This window comes from Medicago sativa, chromosome 1 (assembly GCF_051527215.1).
Source record: "Medicago sativa cultivar Bolivia chromosome 1, Bolivia_mono, whole genome shotgun sequence".
Taxonomy (NCBI): Eukaryota; Viridiplantae; Streptophyta; class Magnoliopsida; order Fabales; family Fabaceae; genus Medicago; species Medicago sativa.
In genome coordinates, this window is record NC_140749.1 from 67,740,942 (window position 1) to 67,766,716 (window position 25,775).

The 25,775-nt window shown below is 30.5% G+C and overlaps 1 protein-coding gene and 2 pseudogenes across 2 annotated transcripts; all 3 read left to right on the plus strand.

The window, feature by feature from the left end:
- The first annotated feature begins 15,032 nt into the window (after positions 1–15,032).
- On the plus strand, positions 15,033–15,740 carry LOC146956657 (ethylene-responsive transcription factor ERF096-like). Its single transcript, XM_085730421.1, has one exon. The coding sequence runs from the start codon at positions 15,139–15,141 to the stop codon at positions 15,556–15,558; it is 420 nt and encodes a 139-aa protein (XP_085586547.1). The 5' UTR covers positions 15,033–15,138; the 3' UTR covers positions 15,559–15,740.
- A 2,560-nt stretch (positions 15,741–18,300) lies between these two features.
- On the plus strand, positions 18,301–19,054 carry LOC146956658 (ethylene-responsive transcription factor ERF096 pseudogene; annotated as a pseudogene). Its single transcript, XR_015020558.1, has one exon. The product of XR_015020558.1 is annotated as an ethylene-responsive transcription factor ERF096 pseudogene (transcript).
- A 2,896-nt stretch (positions 19,055–21,950) lies between these two features.
- LOC146956659 (ethylene-responsive transcription factor 14 pseudogene) lies at positions 21,951–22,420 on the plus strand (annotated as a pseudogene).
- The last annotated feature ends 3,355 nt before the right edge of the window (positions 22,421–25,775 follow it).

Below are 25,775 nucleotides of genomic sequence, written 5' to 3' on the forward strand. Positions count from 1 at the left end.
GCATTGGATAAAGATAAGTTCGAGAAAATTTCAAATGCAACATCCGTCAAAGAGGTATGGGAGAAACTTCAAACCTCGTCCAAAAAAAAAAAACAACGTAAATAATGTATGTCTTTGAATAATTGTCTAGTGTTGTTGCTATTTTTGGTAGATGTGAGAATTATGGAGAAAATATTCCGCTGGTTGGATATCAATTTTGAGAATATTGTTGTGACAATTGAGGAAATAAAAAATTTATAAACTATGTCAATAGAACAACTTCAAGAACCATTGGAAGTTTATGTGGAGAATCTAAGGAAGAAAAAAGATCAGATCCCCGAGAAACTCTTCCAAACTCAGCTAAATAGAAGGAAAAAACTCAACCAAATGAGTGAGGACAACTAAGTCGAGGTAGAGATCGTGGACGAGACCGTAGTCAACAAAAATTTGGACATGACAACGTGGATGAGCATGTCCAAATTTCACCAGCAACAATTATGAGAAAGGTATGATAATTCAAATTCAATGCTATAATTGTCGAAAATTTAGCTAATACGCTTCAAAATGTAGATTCTCGAAGAGTAGAGTCGAAGAAGAGATCCAGTACATGAAAAAAAAAGGATGAGGAGTTTGAAATAATGCTGCTAGACATGGAAGTAAGAGCATCTCCAATGAGGGGTCCTTACTTAACAAGGACCACTCCCCGTTAAGGACCCTCCATTGGAGGAAGAAAAATTGAGTCCCTGTTAAGGAACGGGCAACTATATAAGGACCCTCTCTCTCCTGAGTAACTAACGGGTCCCACGTTTAAAAAAGTAATAAAATGTGTACTACTTGGTCCCACTTGCATAAAGAAGTAATAAAATGTGTACTACTTGATCTCACTTGTAAAAATGAGTATTAGATAAATTATTTTTGTTTAATATGTAAAGATAGTGGGACATATTTAAGTACTTTTCATTGGAGTCCTTATTAGTGTATTGCCATTGGAGTCATTGAGTCTTTAATAGGTACTTTTATTAAAAAATTATAAATAAGTGATGTGTCACGTGAGGTCCATTTAAGGAGTCCTTGTTAGGGAACTACCATTGTGGATGCTCTAATGAAGGAAGTCGATAGAACTCATGGTATCTTGATACTAATGCAAGTAACAATATATGTGGGAAAAAGAGATTGCATGTGGATCTCGATGAGTCAATAAATCGAAATGTCTCATTTGAGGATGATTCATAGATTCTAGTGAAAAACGGAGATAATATCTTAATTTACTTGAAATATTGAAGACATGATTTTATTTCAAATGTCTATTGTGTCTCAAACACGAAGAATAATATTTTGACCCTAGGACAACTTTTAGAAAAAAGATAGGATATATATTCACTTGAAAGATTTAAGTCTCTCCATGGAAGATGGTAAAAATATTCTCATAACCAAGGTACCAACGTCAAGAAAATAAGATGTTATTGTTTAATATCCAAAATGATGTTGTAAAATGTATCAAAACTTGCTGCAATGATGCCTCATGACTTTGGCATCTATGATTGAGGCGCTTAAATTTTGGAGGCTTGAGTTTGATGTCGAAACAAAATATAGTGAAAAGGTTGCCATCTATCAACCATCCTGATAAAACGCGTGAAGAATGTTTACTTGAAAAACAATTCCAAACGAGTTTTCCAAAGAGCCAATCTCAAGATCTAAGAATCGAGTATAGCGTAAACATGTTGACGTTTTTGTGCATATCAAGTCAAGCTCATTAGCTAAAAACAACTATTTTCTACTTTTCATCAAAGATTTTTCAAGATAATCATGAGTATATTTTCTGAAGTAGAAATGAAATGTTTTTACTACCTTTAATAAGTTCCAATATGTTGTGGATAAATAAAGTGGTTGATAGATAAAAGTTCTGTGAAAGGACTAATAAAGTGAATTCATCTTCAAAGAGTAAGAGTCCCTCAATAGAGTGACATTGTGGAAGGAAAAATATATAAATTTATTATATGGCTCGAAGCTTGGTCAAAATCAAGAAACTACCAAAAGAAACCACTCAGATGAGACTATAAACTTGATTCAGTTTACTGGACTGATCCAGTGTTACGTCCGTTTAGGTTTAAGTAGGTACAGTCCAAAGAAAGCTCTAGAGGTGTAGAAATAGACGTGTAGTATAAATACATAGATTTAATTGTATGTAACAACAAGAAATGTTAGAACTTTCTCTCTTAGTGCCTGTTTGGTATAGTGGTGGGAGCACAAATACCACTTCTCAATGCTAACCTACTGTGATTTTTGTGAAGCTTAAAATTGTAGCTTTGGCCAAAACGTGGGTACAAGCTTGATCCACTGCTGTAACAAAGAGATTTATAAATGATAAACTTTTTCCTATTTATAAGTTCTAAGCTTGATTATCTTCTAATATGGGTAGAAATCTCGCTTAGAACTTATAAATAGGAAAGAGTTTATCATTTATAAATCAAGTAAGAAAAAGGTCAAATGCATCTAAGGTCCTTTAAGCTTTTCGTTTTTTCCAAAGTGATCTTTTAAGTTTCAAAAATCCCAAACAAGTCCTTTAAGTTTCAAAAGTCCCAAACAAGTTCGTTTAGTTTTTGAATCGTTTCAAACAAGTCATTTTAGAGGATGATGGTGATGATTCAGATGATAGCAACAAAGAGCATTATCCACCATTTGTCATACCTAAAAAGATGACTAATTTTAAGTGGGTGTTAGGAGCCAGATTTGGTACCAAATATGAGTTCAAGGAAGCAATTACCAACTATGCTATCTACAATATGACTTGTTTGAAACGATTCAAAAACTAAAAGACTTGTTTGAGACTTTTGAAACTTAAAAGACCACTTTGGGAAGAACGAAAAACTTAAAGGACCTTTAGATACATTTGACCTAAGAAAAACAACTAATAAACAAGTAAAGCAAACAACAAAGTATTCTCTCAAATACTATATTTCCTCAATTAAGCTCCATGATAAACTAACCTTCTTTTCCAACAATATATTGTTAATTTGACTTTTCCATATAACCGGTTAAAATTTGGCTACTAAATTTTCTGTCACGTGACTGCATGGAACCTGTCAATCAAGCTGCAATATTAGAGTTGTTTATTTATTTAAATTGATTTTATTATTACTGAAGTTTTATTTATTGCTGAATCTCCAAAGATGCAGAATACGCAATGCAATGCATATTTTTTTTTTAATTTGGTACGTTCACACCATTTTCAGAGCCTTTTTCCTTTTGAAAGACATTTTACTCACTGAGAGAGTGTGCACGTGCATTCACGTGTCCTTCAGACCGTCCATTTAGTTATTTTTCCACATTAAGATCTCTGTACTCTGTACCTCATTAAATCAACTCTTGAAAGTGAAACCAGTCAAATATTCCACGTAACGTATATAAATAAGGCAAATTCTATGGTACACTCAACATTTTGAGTGTACCAGTACACCAAAGCATTAAATTAGTTGTTTTTTTGAAGAAAAAAATAATTATTTTCTATCATTGACAATTATAATAATTAAATCTTCTTTATCAAAAGTGTCAATGAAATAAAATTTATTTATTTTGAATTTTTATTGCTCATAATAAAGAATATTGATTATTTATTATGAGAAAATGTTAAAAATTTAATATAATTCATATAAACAATGAAATGATGTTTTTTCTCATGAGATAATGTTTTCTAAAATATAAATGTTGACAAATAACTATTTATTTCATAGAATGATCATCAAATTTATAAGTTTATGAAGGAAGAGTACCGGTACACCTCAATTTGTGAGGTGTACCGTAGAAGTTCCCTATAAATAAACTATATGGATTTTTTATTCAGTCAAAAAACCATTGTTTATATTCCATTTTTAAGTAGATTAAATTGAAGGCTGGTTGGCAGTTAACTTTTAATTTTATTTTTTAGTCATGGATTTTTTTTCTACTATATAATTGGCCATAATATATAGTTGACCTTAATTCTTTATTGACTTCTTATTCTTTGTTAGTTGGTCACAATACATTTTTTTTTAAGGAAGTTGGTCACAATACATTGTTACTTGGATTTGATGAATATTGGTCAATGCTATCAATCAATTACAATAGTATTTCGTTTCATATTATTTGTTAATCCCTCAAGAAAAAACATTTTGTCAATGTTTCTTTCAAAAAATAAAATATTTTGTCAATGCTGATAATTAGAATTCTATTTTTTTGTCAAATAAAGAAATTGAATTGTTTATACATACAATAATTAATAAAGAAGGGGATCATCTAGGAATTTAAACCGATGGGGACAAGCTCAAATACAATAAACATTTATTTAAAAAAAATAATAACCTTTAAGCCATAAAAATAATAACATCATTACCGTTATGTAAAAAAGTTAGAAATTTTAAATATTATTGTATAGACAACAAATTGAAGATAACTTTCCTTCTACAAATTATAAATACTCATTACAAGTGTGTTGTAATATATATATTTTAAATTTACATTATAAAAAAATCTCTCTATGAATGCATCTCCTCTATATAGTTGTGTATTTGATTGGTTACAAAATTTCTAAGATAATTTTGTAAAAAAAAAAAAAAGAGTTTAATTGTTGTGGGTTGACAGTCCAAAACAGTTTTGCACACACAACCGATCAAAACATTTTGAATTGTCACGTTTGACCCACATAAATCAAAATCATTAATTGATGTGGCAATTCACAATATTTTGATTGGTTGTGTGTGCAAAACTGTTTTGGACTGTCAACCCACCACAATTAAACTAAAAAAAAATTACAAGAAAAACTCTTTTTATAACTTTAACTTCCATTTAACGGAGACAAGACACTTTTAAATGGGGGCAAAAAATAAATATACAATATAGTGGGAGCAACTGCCCCCAATTAGCAAGCTACACACAAAAATTCATATTAGTCATATATCCCTTAGTAATGAAATTGAGAGCATGATGAACTTCATTTAATGGAGTCGTAATCGCGAGCATCCCTTTTTTTTTTTTTTTTAAAGCAAAAATGATGCATAAAGCATCATTCAAAATATATTAATCAGTCAAGGTGATGCGAGCATTCCAAAGGTTATTCATTAGATTTCTTAGGACCGTTTTCTATAAGAGTGAAGGTGGCACATGTTTTAAAAGACTTTTTTTTTTTTTTTTGTGAAAGATGTTTTAAAAGACTTGGTACTTTTAATTATATGCAATGCTTGATAAACAAGCATAGAAGTTAATGACAAATCCAAGTAATTTTTTCATTGGATTATTCAAAGCTAAATATTTTATCAAGTGTGAATATCTTAGTTCAACTATATTGAACACAATCGAAGTTATGTGTGGCGGAGTATTTGGATTTTACAATGGTACAATCTTAGTTAATCTCCTTGTCAAGCAAATCCCATGATGGATGAAATTAAAGGTGGCTAGTCTGGAAAATCTGCAGAAAATGTTTGCCAGACACGGTTTCAACTCACTAATAAAGGAGTTAATTGCCCAACATCGTGTGCTCTTTGTGATTTGGAAGTTAAGGAAAGTTTTCACTTATTCTTTCAATGCTAAAAGAGCATTTTATGTTGGCAGCAAATTGGACTGTGTCATGTTATACATGATATGTTGTGCAGAAAACTAGGACAACATTTCAATGGACAAAACCATCTGCCAGTCGTTATAACAACGTTGATGCCTCCTTCTCAAACTTACATCATAGCGTGAGTGTTGGTGTTTGTATACGGGACGATTAAGGTCAATTTGTGCTTGTTATATCAGAATGATTCTCGTATATTCTTGAAGTGGATATGGGTGAAGCGTCGGATGAAGTGGGTTTTTAACGGGATTCCAAAAGAGTGGCTGATAGTTTTCATAGAATAGTTTGCACGTCCCAACTTTCCGTGATATTTTTTCAGATTGTTTGCACAACTTTTCTATCAAGTATAGGAACTCTCATTTTAAATTGTTAGAAGACAAGTTAACGAGGTTGCTCATGCTCTTACAAATGTGGCGCACTTATAGATAATTTTCATTATTTTTATTGATATTCCAACATGTTCCTAAGATATAATTATGAATGGAACGAGTTAAGCTTTTTAAGCAAGCTCTCAGTAATCATAGGAGGAGTAAAATCGTGATTTCCAGATAGTAATAGACCGGGGAGAAAGAAACAAAGAATGAATGATAACTTTTTTTTTTTTTGGACTCAATGAATGATAATGCATACAACTTTCTTTTTAAAGAGATAATGTATGCAACTAGATTGGTACTAGTGCTATGTACAAATAATATTTGCATGAAATAAATAATTGATTTGGTTAATGAAAGTAATTTATTTTTTACCAAAAAAATGAAAGTAATTTAGTTGTTTGTTGTCTTCAAAAAAAATTTAGTTGTTTGAGCTCCGATAGGTGACACTAGCTAGCTGCTTTATATTTTTAGTTAATAATATAGGAAAATTTCCATTCTTTTTCATTTTTTTGGGAGGGAGTGAGGATATTAGGAAAATTTCTTGGATTGGATGAAATACTATTTGTTTAGTAAGGATAATGGAGCTTTAAGGGTTAGACGTATGAGGAAGTTTAATGTTGCTTTGTTAGAGAAATAGTGTTAGAGGATGTTAGTCGATGTAGTACAAAATGTTTGGCAACTAAAACTAAATTTGTAGCACAAGAAGATGGAGGGAGAAGGCTTCTCATATTTTTCCCACAAGATAATGAAGCAGGAGAAAAAGTCAGAAAGGGAAAGAGAAAATGTGAGTTGGAGTGAGAAATTATGAATAATTAGTTGGTATTTATAGGAAAAAAGGGCAACCTTACTTACCAAGACACTGTCCATATTCAGAACCACTTCAGATTATATAATCCGAACTTTTGTCCAGACATGTCGAGAATATATAATCTAAAACCTTACTAAATCATGTTAAAGCTTGTGTTGTGGAAGGTTTTGCTCATTTCAGATTATATAATCTGAACTAGTCAAGTACAAGATTTCATGTGAAAAAACATTTTAAAAAATCAGAAAATATATTTATGAAATTAAAAAAAACATTTATTTCTAATTCATTACAAACAACAAATCCTTATTGACCAAAAAAAAAACAACAAATCCTTCTACTTCACCCCATCTTCTGGCAGATCCTCTTCTTCTTTGTTCATCTTCGTCGTCATTCTATTCAATCCTTCGTCAATTCATCTTCTTCAAATCGAAATTTTAGAAAACGAAATTTTAAATTCATCTTCAAGCAGCATCTTCATCTTCTTATTCTCAAATTCATCCAAATCCAAATCAAAATTCTGGAAAACGAACGTGGTTCAAAATTCAGATGAATATTCATCCAAATCTTCATCCATCTTCAAATCGAAATTCATCCAAATCCAATTGAATCTTGTAAACAAAAATCAAAATGGAAACAGATCCATCATGGGTCGGTACAGGATCTTGAAACTTCCATCGTGTACCGGCGTTTGCACCTTCTTCAATCTACACTCCTTTACAAACTCTATCAACGGAGACACACTCACGGCCATCGGCGTTCTCACACTGACCGCCGGCGTTTTTTCTCTCTCTCAAAACCCCTTCGTCTTCTTCTCTCTCTCAATCCAATCTCACTCTTCAGACCGCCACCGCCGTCACCATAGTCACCTTCTTCAACCAGATCTAACAGATTCGTCACTGATGAAAAAAGGAAGGAAAGGTGGATGGAAAACTGGATGAAAAAATGAGCATGATGAAGGATAAACTGGGTTTGTGTGGATGATACGTAGAATGGGAATGAAGAATTTTAGTTTTTTGGATTATGAAAATTAAAATTAAAATAAAACATTTTTTGATTTTTTATTTTATTTTTTAATTTCAGATAAAAGTCAGGTGGGACAGTTCAAATGCCACATGTACAAGTTTACACAGTCAACATCTGCCACATAAGCAAAAATGCGCCAAATCGCAAATAATGGGTCCAGGGACTATTTTAAAAAACAAAAAATTTTGCAAGGATGTTTTTCAAATTTTTTTTTACCAGGGACCAAAACTCAAACTCGCTATATTTGCAGGGACCAAAAGCATAACACTATGACATAATGTAAAATTGACAACATAATTTAATAATTCATCACATTTTATTATTTGAACATGATTTCATAATACTATTGCTTTAACATAACACTATGCATTAAAAAATGCGTGGCAACTAAAACTAAATGTGTAGCACATGAGGAAGGAGGGAGAAGACTTGTCATATTAACCCCACAGGAGAATAGAGCAAGAGAATTTAGAAATTGATATCAACAATAAACTGATTTGCTCTGAACAATTTGGAAACGTAAGAACCATGTTCTTTATATTTGGCCAATCCAATTCGAATGAACGAATCGAGATAGACTCTTCATTCGTCAAATATTTTCATGATATTCGGGCAAGTATGATTGGGCTCAAGACTTACGAAGAAATCAGAACTTGCATGGAGGAACTCAATGAAGAAATCGCTTGTGTGAACCATGATCTTGTTTGTGAGTTATGTTGTTGTATTTTGCTGTTTAATTATCTTGCTGAAATTGTTATAACTAATTTATGATATTATTCTAGTTAATGTAGAATGATTTAATGACTTTTTTTTTTGTATTTTATGTGTTACGAACACGATTTTGATTATATACTATGAAACATGTCAAGTCCTCCAAAGTTTAAGTTTTAACACAGTCTAGAAAGGTTTTTAGATTATATAATCAAAAACAATTTGGAGAAGTGTTCGGATTATATAATCCAAAGTATTCCAGAATGTAGACGATGACATTACAATCAAAGTTTGGAGGGTGTATGATGTTTTAATTTATTTTTGGTCGGTTGAGTCATTTTAAATATTTCTTTTGCATGTAGTTATAGTCTAGGTGAAGGTGAGAAAAACACAAGAAGGGGGGTTGAATTGTGTTTTAGAAAAATTCTTCGTTTCTCCTAAAAACTGAACACACTGATCAGAAGCTAAGCGAGACAGCTTCTGAAGTGATAATCAGAATCTAAATGCAGCGGAATAAAACAGAGAGAGAGAAGAAGAACGACACAAAGCAATTATACTGGTTCCTTCCACAATCCGGAAGTAGTCCAGTCCCCCTTGCACTTCCAAGGAGATTTCACTATGAGTAATATCTGATTACAAATGCTCAAGCACACAAGCAAGAGACTTCCAATGCTCAAGCACACAAGCAAGAGACTTCCTTTGCTCAAGAACACAATCAAGAGACTTCCTGCTCAAGCACAACTGCAAGAGACTTCCTAACTAAACAAAATTACACAGAAAATTGTTTAAGGTTGAACACTTGATATACAATCAGAGGTGCTCACAATACAAATCAGATACAGACTCAATGGACTTAAGAATTTCTAAGATATGACTTTGAGACACAGAAATTCTAAGTGAATGCAGAACAATTTCAGCAGAGGTTTGGTACTTGTGAAAATCTTGTGAGTCTTTCGTTCAGCGTTCTTGCATTACCAATTCTCTAGGTCTTCACTCCTTTATATAGAGGTGTGAGAGAGACGTTGTGAAATTGCCAGCACACCAAAGAGTCGTTGTTGAAGCTTGATCTTTCACCAATAATCTTTTGCCTGATTTGGTTGTTGTCCTATGAAGAACAAATTTGAAATCCATTCCTTATCCAAAGGAACATCTATGCAGGCGAAGCCGTATTCTGGAGCTGTTTTCTTGTCCTGTAGCGCGGACACAAAACAGAGTAGTGGAGAACGTGGTTGTACAATTCGTACAAAGTACAATGTCAACGCTTTCGTCCAAATTGCAAACACACGCCTTCAAACACCTTTGAAATGACCGTTGCAAACTCCACTAATCCTTTGTTTGTGTTTTCGAATCCAATAGACAGCTTTTGCATTGATAATTCTTCAATTCTTGATTCTTTGCAAATCCAGTTGATATTCAGCTTCTGGTGAAATGGCTTCTGATGATGCAGCTTCTGATGATATGACTTCTGCAGCTTCTGATGACGCAGCTTCTGATGATGTGGCTTCTGGACCTCTTGTCTTCAGAAGCAGCCTACTTCAGGAGCGCTATTTCTTCAGGAGCAGCTTGACTTCAGGAGCGCTTTTTCTCTTCAGTAGCAAGTTGCCTTCAGGAGCGTCCAAGCTTCAAATTTTTGTTGTTTCCATAGCTCTTTATTTGCTCATTCAGAACCAATGATGATGTAACTTTATAATTATGGTCCTGTACACTTGAACAAATATTAGCTAGTCCAATTTACAATTTTTAATACCTTGTTATCATCAAAACTCTTTAAGGTTCATTGTTAAACACATTTTGTTCCAACACTAGGATGATGTTATGGCTATAAATAGTCTTGCATTCTTCTTCATTTTCACTGCAATTCCCCTTATCTTTCCTTCTTCTCTTTTCTTTCTTACCTATCTTTTGGAAGTGGGTTATGATGTCATGGTCAATACTAACCATTCATACCATCCCTGAAATTGTTGTGCGGTTTTTGTGGGGATGGTACTATGGTTAGAAGATACCTTCATATTAATTAGAATACATTTTAAAGTTTTGACAGGATTCAAATTATATAATCTAAACAGGGGCAATTTGCGAATTTTAGAGGGAGCGCGATGAATGAATAGGGTGGGAAAAGAAATCCTCTTTTTATTTTTTTTTTTAAAAAAATACAAACAAGGCTAAATGTCCAAAGCCCATGCCATTTAGAGTAAGTATCTCTTTTTCCACGCTCGGATCTTCTTGCACACCCTATTTTGGATTATAAAACTCCGTAAAAATTGAGGGTTTTTTAGGTTTCTTTTTAACATATTTTACACTTTTCGGATTATATAATCTAAAATCCGTATCGCGCGTGAGAAATTAGTAGAGTGAGTAAAGAAACATTCATTTTGATTTTTTTACACTTTGGTCTATTGTGGAGATGCATGCTGGAGAATTAAATGCTAGGTAATGCAAACTCATTCATGATAACTTTTGGTTGTATAGTATTAGAGTTACACCTTACAATTAGGTTAAGATTAGAATTAGAGGATTAACCACTTGTGCGTGTTATCTAGGAAAATATAGTAAGCATTTAATTCCTAAGAAAGTTAATAATTTATAGGAAAATCTAGTAAGCATTTAGTTCCTTGGAATTAATAACCGTTTGCATGCATGCCATCACGCATCACTTGCACAATCTAACGAGGCCGCGAATAGATACAAAACCGAATTGCCAAAAAATGAAGATTGTAAGCAGATGAGCAGATGACCCATATTTTGATAACGGGAATAAAGCCGATTATCAACACGGTAACAAGCACACACACCAACAATTTACTGTGATAATCAACCGTAAATTCGCGGCCATTTCTAGCACAACATTAATCCAAAATCAATCACAAAGATTGATTAGAATTTAAAGACAATGTAGGCAGCTAACATAGCGAAGACAACTGTCTAATCACCGGTGTGGTGGATTTAAAAAAACACACACTCACACACACCCCAAAAGAAAAAACACACACATTTATCAAATACAAGTAGTTTATAAGATAAAAGATGTGCAACAACAGTGCAAGTATGGAAGAAAAGTTAAGATTACATCAATGTTGAAAAGTTAAGATTACATCAAAATTTCAATAGATTATTATAACAAAGGGTAGTGTTAACTTGTGCCCTTAGGGCACATGTTAAGAAACCTAAAAGAAGAAATTTTCTCTAAAATTTTGTGCATTTAAATGATTAAAAAGTTAAATATTAAATGCAATGCACACATTCCAATAAGTTTTTTCTATATTTGAATCATTAACTTGTGCCTTTAAGACACAAGTTAACATTTCCCTTATAACAAAAGTAGTTTATATACACATCTACCAACCGAAATATTTTGTTTAGTAACGTCTCAACCTAGCGGTAGCATTCTCCTATTAATATTTAAATATCATCCTACTTGCATTTTTTGTCGCAAAATCATTAATAATTTGTTTATGATCAAGATTCTTTAAAATTCACCTAAAAAAAGAGATTATTTTCAAAAAGTACGTAATTATGAGGTTAAATCAAGAAAATATTAGTTAATCTACTTTGCAACAGCCAACAATATCACAGCAGCTGCAACTGTAACATGAATAGCTAATATTATTCTATAAAATATGTATGCATTAGGAAAACGATAAAATGTGTCAAAAAATATCGATATTTTGAAATTTGATCAGTTTTGATTCAATTGTTTAAATGTATATGATGACCTTTAGAACTTCAAATATAATTTTACTATCATGAACATATGAATTATGTTTCAAATCAGTTTAATAATTTAAGCAACATAATTTCAAGTCTCGTTAGAGAATGATCTAAGTCTTTCGATACTAAATAAAATTCCAAAATATCATGGTACGTGGTGCATTGCTCAAATCTTCTATTAAGTGAGTTAAATTACATTATCAACAATGTGCAAAAAATAAGGAATCCTAAAAGAACCATTATCAAATTATAGTGGTACGAGAAGTGTGTGGCACATTTGACCGGGTACATCTTTTTTATATGATATGAATGAGTCTCTTAATTATATAATTTTTATGTGTGTGTATAATATATATATATATATATATATATATATATATATATATATATATATATATATGGGATTTGCTAGAAGACACCTTTTATGAAGGTGTCTTTTAGCAAGTTATTCTATGAACATTTGTTAAAAGACACCAACTAATTTTTATGAAGGTGTCTTTTAGCAAAGTTATAAATAAAAAGTGGAAATCACACCTTGAGGTGTGGATTGTTAAAAGACACATTCATGGGTGGCTTCTAGCAAAACCCTATATATATATATATATATATATATATATATATATATATATATATATATATATATATATGTATATATTGACACACTAAATAAAAAAAAAAGTGTTACGTCTAAAAAATGAGACCCAATGTGATCACACGTCTAAAAAATGAGACCCGATGTGATCACACACACCCAGTACATCTTCAAGGTCACCTTGTATAATACATGACTGAATGCATGTGTACCTCTCAAAAAAATATGTGAACTTTTTTTTATAGTTACACAAACCAATTAAACTATAATATTAATATATATTTTTTTGCTACATTATTTTGTGTGTTAGTCCTGTGGTTTTAAAAAAACAAGAGTTTTAATTTGAAGTTCAACATGAAGTAAGTATAGTTCAACCAAAATTTTTAAATTAGGGTGATATCATTAATTAGTGTAAGATTGGATTCATTAGTGTGTATGTATCATTTGCCATAGTTTTGTTATTATGAATTTCCTTGAGGTGTGGATTGTTAAAAGACACACATTCATGGGTGGCTTCTAGCAAAACCCTATATATATATATATATGTATATATTGACACACTAAATAAAAAAAAAAGTGTTACGTCTAAAAAATGAGACCCAATGTGATCACACGTCTAAAAAATGAGACCCGATGTGATCACACACACCCGGTACATCTTCAAGGTCACCTTGTATAATACATGACTGAATGCATGTGTACCTCTCAAAAAAATATGTGAACTTTTTTTTATAGTTACACAAACCAATTAAACTATAATATTAATATATTTTTTTTTTCTACATTATTTTGTGTGTTAGTCCTCTGGTTTTAAAAAAACAAGAGTTTTAATTTGAAGTTCAACATGAAGTAAGTATAGTTCAACCAAAATTTTTAAATTAGGGTGATATCATTAATTAGTGTAAGATTGGATTCATTAGTGTGTATGTATCAGTACTCTTTACTCTAAAGGGTCTCGTTTTTCGCTCATTTGCAAATTATAATAATTTGCAAATCTCATTCTGATTCTTGCACCATTTAAGTAGAATCATATTCAGTTATATAGGTAGGGGATTCATGAAGACAACCAAACCTTAAGGCCCCCATTTCCTTGTCTACATCGTCTTTACTTGTTTATTAATTGGGTCATTTGCTGGAACCAGGTTCTTTCTAGAAAAAAAACGTAACCTCGTTCTAGAAAAACTATATACAGAAAATTCTTAAATCTTAGTGGAGGATAATATATTGTATCATATGAAATATACGATTTTATACTAACGTGGGATCATTGGAATATTGATTGCCTAAGTAAAAATAATAAGCAATTTGCTTTCACATTATGACTCACAACGGTTGATTTCACCTTTTGACTTTTTGACTCATCAAATGTTTTCTAGTATATAGTTTTGGGGTCTTGCCATCTTGTGCCCTACGACACAAGTTAAAGAATCTAAAATTAAAAATTTTATATAATCTCACCGTCCTTATATGTAAGTACCATTTTCCTCTAATAAAAGGGTGTTTAGATATAAGGACGGAGGGAGTAGAAAAGAATAAAATCTGACTTTAAAAAATTGAATAGAGTTAAATACACAACTTATAAGACATTTATTTCAATTTTAAATTTCTTAACATATGCCCTTGTAGCACATGTTAGCATTTGCCATAGTTTTGTTATTATGAATTTCCTTATATTATACTCCCGTTTTCAAAATAGATGTCATTTTTACTATTTTTCTATGTCTCAAATTATTTGTTTATTTTACAATATTAATATATTTATTATTCTTTTTAATCAACATACCTCTATTTATTGCATTTCAGTCTTCTAGCTACTCCATCAATTATAATTAATCTGTTTGTTTTAATAAATGAATCCTATACTTCCACCATTGAAAGCAACTTTATCCATCATTTTCTTAATAATTGTGTAAAACTTAAAAGAAACACCATTTTAAGACAGAGTGAGTATATTTTCTTTGCCACAAATTAAGTAGTCTTTCTTTCTGTGTGCGGCTATTAGTGAAATGAATTTCAAAATAATAGCGACGTGGAAAAGACACACTTTATTAGTACTTGAATGTGAGGTCAGAAATGTAAATTGAATTTCAAAGCTTGTCAAAGCCACCACGTTGACCATCCCGATACAATGGACGTTGAAACTTTTCAAACATGGTCAATAAATTAAGTTTTCCATTTTAGAAACTTCTTAATAATTAGCACGTGCCATTGATGCTCACGTGCCTATTAAGATTGTGTCTCTAATTCCATTTTTTCAACCTTATATAACACAAATCGTGTCCTAACCTTAATAACCATGCATGCAAACAACAAAACCAAGAAAAACTAACCAAAACAAAAATTCAAGCTACGTACCATGAGTGAACATGGATCAAGGGGAGGGGCCAAGGATGATGGTGGACAAGTCAAGTACCGAGGCGTTCGCTGCCGGCCATGGGGAAAATTTGCGGCCGAGATCCGTGACTCGAATAGGCAGGGTCAAAGGATATGGCTTGGCACTTTCAACACTGCTGAAGAAGCTGCAAGAGCTTATGATAGAGCTGCTTTTAATATGAGAGGTTCATTTGCAATTCTTAATTTTCCAAATGAGTATAATATGTTTGCTGGTGCCGGTTCTGGTTCTGGTTCTGGCTCTGGCTCTGGCTCTGGTTCATCATCTTCAAGGAATGCAAATGCTGAAGGAAGAGGAAGACAAGTGTTTGAGTTTGAGTACTTGGATGATAACTTATTGGAGGAGCTTCTTGATGCTGAGGAGAAAAAGAATAAAGGATCCTGAAAATCTAATATACTAGCTAGTGATAAATATTATAATCAATGCTACTCATGAACATAATGTTACTTAGTTACTATACAAACTAGCAATTATGCACGTCTGTGTGTGTAATTGACCTAGTTGATATGGTAATTTAAAGTGCGTACGTAATAACTAATAAAGTTTTTGAAGATTGGTTATTTAAAGTGCATGCATTCAATTAGTTATGGCTTGTTTGAATGTTTACTGTCACTTTTCATGTTAACTGATTAGAATTTTGTGTTAATGGATTAAGCATTGTCATCTTCTCCCGCTCGTATTGTATTTTTTTTTTCACCACAAAAGAAAAAAGATGTGGAGTATATTCCTTTGGTCACACAATGAGGGTCATAGTTGTAAAAACTAAGAAGAATTCTAATAATGAGTGTTCTCATAGGTCTTCACCATTTAAGACCTAACACCTAATACTCCCTCTGGTCACATTTATAAGCAAAACACAACTTTTTAGATTCATTGAATAATTAATGTATTTGGTCTATAAATGTGACTAGATACGTTAATTATTCCATGAACCTAAAACGTTGATTTTTGCTTATATATGTGACCGGAGGGAGTAGGCACTTTCATTGTGGGAATTTTTTTTGAGGGTCTTCTAAGACCCAGGGTCTAAGTTAAGACCCCCATCTTTTAGTGATCCCAACACACTTTTTTTTTATTAAAATAATATGTTAGTGGTGGAATGTAAATGAGGAAGAGTTAGTTGTGGGACCCATTTAGACTTTTTGCAAGAAGGTCTCCATTGGAGTGAATGAGTACCTATTAGATACTGTTATTAAAAAATAATAAAAAAGTTATGTGTACAAGTGGGACCCGTTTAAGACCTTCAAATTGAGGGTCTCCATTGTAGATGCTCTAAGAACACTTGTTAAGAAATCAAAAGAAGTTATTTTTTTTATAAAAAGTTGTTATAATTATCACATTGATAAAAATAACGCTTATTTTTAAAATAAAATTTTCTTTTATGAAATTTTTAACCAATTCTTTTAGAGTATATCGTTAGTGAGATAATAAAATTACTATTATATTCTAAATTATTCTTATATTTGTTGTAAAGACTCCGCGATTGACGCTGGTGGTTGAAAACATAATTAATTAGGGTTATATTTTTTATACTCCGCTAGAAATGAAAAAATATTTTAAAAAATTTAACATTTCAAAGCAATTATAAACATAACTTATATAATTTTTTCACGCTTATGTATTTATATAGTTTTGTATAAATTTTTGTGACATAACCTTGACCTCACTTATTAAAACTTTTGGACTGGTCACTAAGTGTAACATAGAAGCTTCTAATGATATAGCTGAAAATATAAAAGTCGACAAACAACTATTTATTTCATAAAAATAATGGTTAATTTATTAAGTTATAAAAGAAATGTATCGATACACTTCAATTTTTGAGTGTACAGTAAAAGTTGTTCTCACCTTAAAAATTTGGTCTAATCATATACACCTTCCGATCACTAATATAAGCAAAATCCACTTTTTAGATACATTCAATTAATGATGTATGTGACATATAATAAAGATCGCATGCAACATTAATTGAATGTATCTAAAAAGTGAATTTTTTAAATGGAGGGAGTATTAGTGACCGGAGGGTGTATGTATTTATATTAAATGTAGTGATTTGACCTTATCAATATCTAATATTGTGCTACAAACAGTTTCCATATACAAATTTGGTAAAATAGTTTTTAATATTATTCTCATTCTCATTCTCATTCTTATTATTATTATTATTATTATTATTATTATTATTATTATTATTATTATTATTATTATTATTATTATTATTATTATTATTATTATTATTATTATTATTATTATTATTATTAAAAAGTTTTTATTTCTTAAAAATTTGGTCAAACTATTCATGTATTTCAATTAAATTCAGTGATTTGACCTTATCAATATCTATATTGTGCTTCAAACAGTTTCCATATACAAACTTGGTAAAATAGTATTTAATATTCTTCTCATTATTATTATTATTATTATTATTATTATTATTATTATTATTATTATTATTATTATTATTATTATTATTAGTATTATTATTATTATTATTATTTTAATTTGACCTTATCTCACTATTTTAATCAGAAAAGTGGTAAGATACACATATTATTTAATTAAAAATTTCTAGGGTTAAATATGTTTTTGGTCCTTATAAAATTGGTAGCTTCTAAGTTTAGTCCTTACTTAATTTTAATAGCTTTTTTAGTCCCTATAAAAAAATTTACTTATAGTTTTAGTCCTTGTTAAAACAAAGTTTGATTAATTATCCTTAAACTTTTAAATTTTTGAACGATTTTTTTGAGACAAGTTTAGAACACTATGAAAGGTTCATTTACTAAAATTTAGAATTTTCTAACATAAAATGAATTGAATATGAATTTTTTAAAACGACAAAAGTTAAAGATAAAAAGTAATAAAATCTGGATGTAGAAATCAAATTTTGCGATAATTTTTTGCGGAGAAACTTTTAGTAATGTTCTAAACATGTCTGCAAAAAATTGTTCAAAAACTTATGAGTTTAAGCATAAATTAAACAAATTTGAATTGAGTAGGGACTAATACTCAGTGAAGGAAAAAAATTAGGGACTAAAAGAACTATTAAAATTAAGTAAGGACTAAACTTAAAAGGTCCCAATTTTACAGGGACTAGAAACATATTTAACCCAAATTTCTAATAACCTGCTTATAAATAACCTGCCTGCAAACAACAAAACCAAGAAAAAGTAAGAAAAACAAGAAATTTAGCTACCATGAGTGAAGATCGATTAAGGAGAGATGCCAAAGACGACGTCGGATATGTCAAGTACCGAGGCGTGCGCCGCCGGCCATGGGGAACGTTTGCGGCTGAGATTCGTGACTCTACTAGGAAAGGTCAGAATAAGGTGTGGCTAGGAACTTTCAACACTGCTGAGGAAGCGGCCAGAGCTTATGATAGAGCTGCTTTTAATATGAGGGGTTTTTTAGCAATTCTTAATTTCCCAAATGAGTACAATAAGTTTGCTGGTGCAGGTTCTGATGCTGCTTCTGGTTCTGGTTCTGGTTCATCATCTTCAAGGATTGCAAATGCTGGCAATGGAAGAGTGTTTGAGTTTGAGTACCTTGATGATAATTTATTGGAGGAGCTTCTTGATGTTGAGGCGAAAAAGAATAATGGACCCTGAAAATTTAATATACTAGTAATAAACATCATAATCAATGGTACTCATGAAGATAATGTTACTTAGCTACCATACAAACTAGTAATTATGCACATCTGTGTGTGTAATTCACCTAGTTGATATGGTACTTTAAAGTGCGTAATAACTAATAAATTATTTGAAGATTGGTGCAAATTAATATTTATGTGACTTTTAATTATTAATAGTGCATTCAGGGCATGGATTCTCTCCTGTGAAGTTTTCACTGGAGTATGTCCAGTGTACATCCACACCATTAATTTATTTTTAATTATTAAAACTGCATTGATTACAAGGAAAATATGGGGTTGAGATCTCACAGGACAAAAACTGCACGGGAGAGGATCCTCTCCCGTGCGTTCATTCTTATGGCTTGTTTGCATGTTTCCTGTCATTTTTTCTGTTATAACAAATTAAAATTTTGTGTTAATTGATCAAGCATCTTCCTCTTCTCCCTCTCGTTGTTTTTTTTTTTCAATAATAAAATGATGCGTAGATACTTCTCTCGTCTCACAATGATGGTCATATTTGTAAAAAAAATGATGTGTAGATACTTCTTTCGTCTCTCTATTTGATTGATCATCTTTTTTATTTTATTTACCTTAGAGGCTTCCCAAATAAATAATCGGTTGTTAATACATGTGATCTAGCTAATTTGTTTGTGGTGATTTGGAAGGAATGAAATTGTCGCTTCTTTTGACAAAAGGAAGACTCAATACAACATATGTTTGATAAAGTAAAACTATTGGTTGAAAACAAAAAACCCACTTACAGCTTTTGATCTTCATCATTGGTTGTGGGAACCCTTTTATGAGTTTGGGTATTAATTGTTTCTTAGTTATAACTTTCTTGTTCCCGTGTTTTGTATTATATTGTAATTGAATGTGTGAATTCTTAAGTTCTACCTTGCACCCTTGTTCACACCCTTGCACGAGAGATCACTTTCTTAGCTAGTCCCCATGTTTTTAATGTTGTACCTTCTTGTATTTCGACATTGATTTCTAATGAAAAGCTATAAGCTACTTTTCCCTAAAAAAAAAAAAAAAGTTCTACCCTTGCACTCTTGTGCTAACAGGTAGAGCCTTTCGTTTGGTTAATATATTTTATTTTGACTTGTTAAAAAATTTGTCCTTAATCATGCACAAATGTAATACCATTAAATCAACAAGTCATGTCATTTCTCATTTGATTTAATAGTAAGTTGTCGATCCAATAATAAAAACCAAATGTGCATGATGCAATACATATATCCTTTGTGTGCCAAAGAATTAACGTCGTATAGAACGATTGTGTCAAAATTAGTGTTATAGCCTTTTTTCAATGTAAAATTTAAAAAAAAAAAAAAATTAAAAAAAAATAGTGTTATCCCAGTCACTATCATGTCAAAATGATGGTGGATACATTAATATCGGTTAATTGGGTAAATTTTATATTCTCTTTCTTTATTTTTTATAATCACTGTTTTATTTATTTATAATTACTATTTAATTTATGTTAAACAATCAGGTTTTTTCTTTTCTTTTCATTTAAATAAGTGATTACATCTATTTAGTTTTTCCTTTGTGTGACGTTATTTGTCTTATGGTGTGAGTTATGCTTATGAGTACTCAATAACTTTTTTTATTTAATCCGCAATTTGAACATCAATCCCTCCATATATAACACAAAGATCTTACCAACTGAGTTATGCTTATGAGTACTTAATAACTTTTTTTTTCAACAAAATGTGTGTGCTGGTTCTCCCCGAAACGCGTTGAGGCGCAGCAGTTGACTGGACATCTAGGGGTAAAGCACTGTTTCGGCGCGGGCCGCGAGAGCGGTTTTATGACAATTTCAATGGTACAATCGAAAATTATGATAGATAAATGAGTTGTTTGCAGAAAAAAAATCCAATCATTTACAATTACAATAACTAAATCTTATTTTTCTTAAAAAAAAACTACAAATCTTATTCACATGAATTTTTATTATTTTGAATCACACCCGATCATTAATTTTTATGAATTCTTTTTTTGAAATGATTTTTCTGAATTCTTATTATCCATCACTACACTAAAAAAATTCAACAATGAAGACAATTTCGACTGGGCACTCAAAAAACCGAGTGCATCGGTACACCTAAATTTTAAATTAATAATTAAACGATTTTTTTAAAATATTTATTTTCTATCATCTGAAATTATAATAACTAATCCTATTTACAAAAAGTATTTGCGGGATAAAATTTAATTTTTTATGAATTTTTATGACTCATAAAAGTGAATATCGGTTATTTTATAAACAATGAAATAATGTTTTTACTTATAAAATGACATTTTTTAAAATATAACAATTGATAAATAATTCTTTATTTTGTAAAAATGATAATCTATTGATGGATTTATGAAGCAAGTGTACATAAGCTCCCAACAATATTTCCTCAAATAAAAAGTCGTCAAATAATTCTTTATTCCCCTTTCAAAAAAAATATTAATTTCCCTAAAAAAATAATAATATTAATTTCATAAAAATAATAGTTAATTTATAAATTTATGAAATAAGTATATCCATATATTTTAATTTTACTTGTGTACCATAGAATCTCTCCTATTGTACATCTTGTTGCCATTCTCGCCCTAAATTTATGAGGAATGATATTTTGACAACCAATTTCCAACAACTTTTGGTGACAACCTTTTTCCTCTCTTTCTATTGGACAATAACAATAGAGAGAGAAAAAGGAAAAGAGAGAATAAAAGTACAATGAGAGTATGAGAGAGAGAGAGAGTTGTCACAAAAGTTGTTGAAAAATGGATGTTCAAATATCATTTCTCTAAATTTATTGTCCGATTAAAATGTATTTCAATGAAATGTAGGGATTGGATTTGTAAAATAAAAAAAACGTAGTGATTTGACCCGGTCAATATCTAGATTGTGTGAAAAACAGTTTCCATATATAAATTTGGTTTAGTCAAAAAAAATATATAAATTTGGTAAAATAGGATTAAATATTCTTCTCATTATTATTATGATTTTAATTTGACCATATTTCTCTGTTTTATTCAAAAAATTAGTAAAGATACACATATAATTTAATTAAAAACTCTAATCAACTTACTTATAAATAACCTTTGCCTTCAAACAACAAAACCAAGAAAAACTAAGCAAAACAAAATATTAAGCTACCATGAGTGGATCAAGGGGAGGAGCCAAGAACAACGGCGGACCTGTCCAGTACCGAGGCGTTCTCTACACGCCTTGGGGAAAGTTTGCCGCCGGGGTTCGTGACCCCAACAGGGAGGGTCGAAAGCTGTGGCTTGGATGTTTCCACACTGCTGAGGAAGCGGCTAGAGCTTATGATAGAGCTGCTTATAATATGAGTGGTTCATCTGCAATTCTTAATTTTCCAAATGAGTACAATATGGCTTCTCATGCTGGTTCAACATCTTCAAGCAATGTGTTTAAGTTTGAATACTTGGATCTCGATAACTGGTTGGACTTGTTGGAGGTGGTTGTTGATCATGCGGAGAAAAATAATAGGGCACCCTGAAAATCTAATATACCTCATGAAATAATGCACGTCTGTGTGTGTAATTGACCTAGTTGATATGGTGATTTAAAGTGCGTAATAAAAATTGAGATTTTGAATGTTGATGCAAATATTAATGTTCACGTGACTTTTAATTATTAATAGTGCATTCATTCAATTAGTTATGGCTTGATTGCATGTTTAACGTCACTTTTCCTTTTAACAGATCAAAGTTTTGTGTTAAAGAATTATGCAATTGTCCTCCTCTCCCTCTCACTGTTGTTTTTTTATTCTAAATTTGACGTTAGACTCTACTTTCCTGAACACACTTACTCTTTTATTGGATGTTATTGGGTGAAATCTATGTGACCTTCATCTCTTTATTGGAACTCATTTACAAAGTGTGAGACGTACATAAACTTTATCTGATAAAAAAGTGAGTGTTAGAGAGAGTGTTTATATCACTCCTTATACATTATACAAGATATATCTCACTTGTGCACAATAGATTAAACTTGTAAAAAATGATTGTCTCTAAATAAGTGTTGATTTCTTTTTTTAATGTAATATTAAAAAAATATATATCATATTTAGATTGAAGTTTTTAAAGGGTTTTCTTGTAGTTGCATGATTGTTAATCATTTCAAATCATCTTATTGCATGACACATCATTTAAAATATGTTACATCATCATCATCATTTAGTCAAAAAAGATGAGAAAGGGACGAAAACAGAATTATTTTAAAATTTAAAGACCAATTTCATAAATGAGTGAACCAAAACTATAGTCGAGCATTTTCTTTCAATTTATAAAACCAGATTTAATTATTTCAATAATATATGGTCGGATACGGTTTATTTTATTATTAAAAAATAGACCATATATGGTTTATTTTTTTATATGGTCTGGATTTTGTGACATTTAACCACTTTCCATATGAAAATTTGGTAAATAGTTTTATATTCTTCTCATTATTATTAGTCTTATTATTACTTTAATGCGTAAAAAAATAGTGTTAATTTAATTTGACCATATCTCACTATTTTAATTAAAAACATTATTATTAGTCTTATTTTTTTGGGTACATTTATTATTAGGCTTATTATTATCACATTAATGCGTCAAAAAATATTATTACTTTAATTTGACCATATCACTATTTTAATAAAAAAAAATAATTTGACCATATCTCACTATTTTAATAATTAAATTGCGAGATACATATATTATTTAATTAAAAACCCTAATAACTTTACTTGTATAAAAATAATTTATAAAATAAGTAGTGCATACGAGGGTTGAGTTTTGTCGAAGGTGCTAGTCTCTTATAACACAATGAACAATGGTTGATTAAGAGATGTAAAATATCCATCATGAGTAGGGAGAAGATACCTTAATGAATATTCATGGATAAAATTAATGGATATATTAGCTACACGCTATTTAATGAATGCAGATGCGGATTCGATGGTATCGGCCGCATCCGGAGATATTCGTACCCGCCATTAAATTTTCTGAATTGAGACAAAAATTATATGTATTTATTGTATGATAAATTAAGAAACAAGATTATCATATTTTGTTAAAAATATCTTGATACAAAGTAAAATATAAAATATTATGAATATTTATAAAAAAGAAATTACAATAAATTTTAAGAGTTATCCTCAAAAAATTAAGGGTAACTAATTGTTTTATTTTTTCTGAAGTAAAAAAAAAAAGTGAGAGGCAATAATTTGCCTCATATAGCTTAAATGACACTAGTAAGAGACTGCATGACCTTTGATAAATAGAGACATGATATTGAATCCACAATTTCTCACTTCTCAGTACTTATTGTGAGAAGAATTAGTAAAATATAAAATTTGAAGATTAAAATAATTAAAATATGATTAACATAATCTGTCATTTGGTGTACTAATTGTGCATGTTGATAATGTGTGAAGGGTCTGCCTTCTATAAAACTCTACCGACGAGTTTGGACATAGTTATTGCAATAAAGCAATACAATCCATTAAAATGAAACAAAAATAAGTTAAATCAACAAAAATAAGTTAAAATGAAACTTGAGAGGACAAAAACACAATTAAGCAACTTATTAAAAAAAAAATCTACCACTATTTTTGCACCTAACTCAAAAATAACATTATTCAATCTCAACGATGATGTTCGCTTGATAGCTTGCAATAATCCATGCGATTCTCCTTTGATGGATAACATCGAAATATAACTTGTACTTTTGGCTTAGTAAAATTTTCATGATGGTCCCTAAGACACATACCGAAACCCACTTTATCACTTCCTCCGTTTTAAAATATATGTCGCAGTCAATCACTGCATACATGTCAATACACAACTTTGATCATTAATATCTTTAATTATACATAGTAAAAAATTATATAAATTTGATATTTTGAAAATATTTCATTGAAACAAATCAAACAACATCTTACATGCTAACATTTGTATTTATATATTAGTTAAAAAATATGATCAAAGTAAGCTATGTGAATAGTGCACATTGTAAAATTATGACACGTATTTTGAAACAGATAAAATATTTATGAAAGCCGCGATTTTTTGAAAGGAGGCCTTACCCTGGCCACAACCAGTGGCGGCAATCGATGTATTGCTTAATTTTATGCATTGTCATTGGTGAGGAAACATAGTTGAACATTGATAGATTAGAGTGACAGTCTCATCAGGGCCGTTCCTAGCATTTTAGGGGTCTTAGGCATAGTATGAAAAAGGGCCCTTACATAGCTTTTTTAGCTCTTCATTTCATTTTTTTTCTTTCTTTTCACTACCAGATAAATATTTTTTAGGCTACATCTTAAAATAGTAAAAGTAGAGAATTGTAAATCAAATACCCAATAGAAAGCAAAACAAAACAAAAAAAAAATAGTAAAAGTAGAGAATTGTAGCACATGCAAAGTAGACTGAAATTTTAGCATTTGAGAAATAGCACTTGAGAATAATAGCGCAAAAAAAAGTAAACAAAAAAAGTAGGATGGACCACATGATCATATGTGTGTCTCATATGATCTTGCATTATCAAATTTAATTATGCAATCTTTTCAATCAATCTAAGAATGTTGACACTATTATATTAATATAATTTATTTATTTTATCCTCTAAAATATCGTTTGTTTTGTTATGAAGATTCTCACAATTTTTTTGATAATAAATACTACCAATATTTTTATAATTAGTGAGACACATTATTAGGAACAAAGGGCCCAAAAAAATCTCATTAATTTCTTGAATAATAAATTTCTTGACACATAATTAGAAGAAAAAAAAAATACAATTTTTTTTATAGGGAGGGTGTATATAGAAATCTATGTTTAATACATGGTATATATAGCAAATCACACTAAAAGGGCCAAAACATTAATCAGATCAGCCCATCATCTTTTATTTGAAAACTAAGTAGTCAAAGTTTGGGCCTCTTAATGAAATTTGCTAAAA

What these genes read in the sequence shown, in the direction of transcription:
- LOC146956657 (XM_085730421.1), top strand. Translation starts at nt 15,139, where the DNA reads ATGAGTGAACATGGATCAAGGGGAGGGGCCAAGGATGATGGTGGACAA.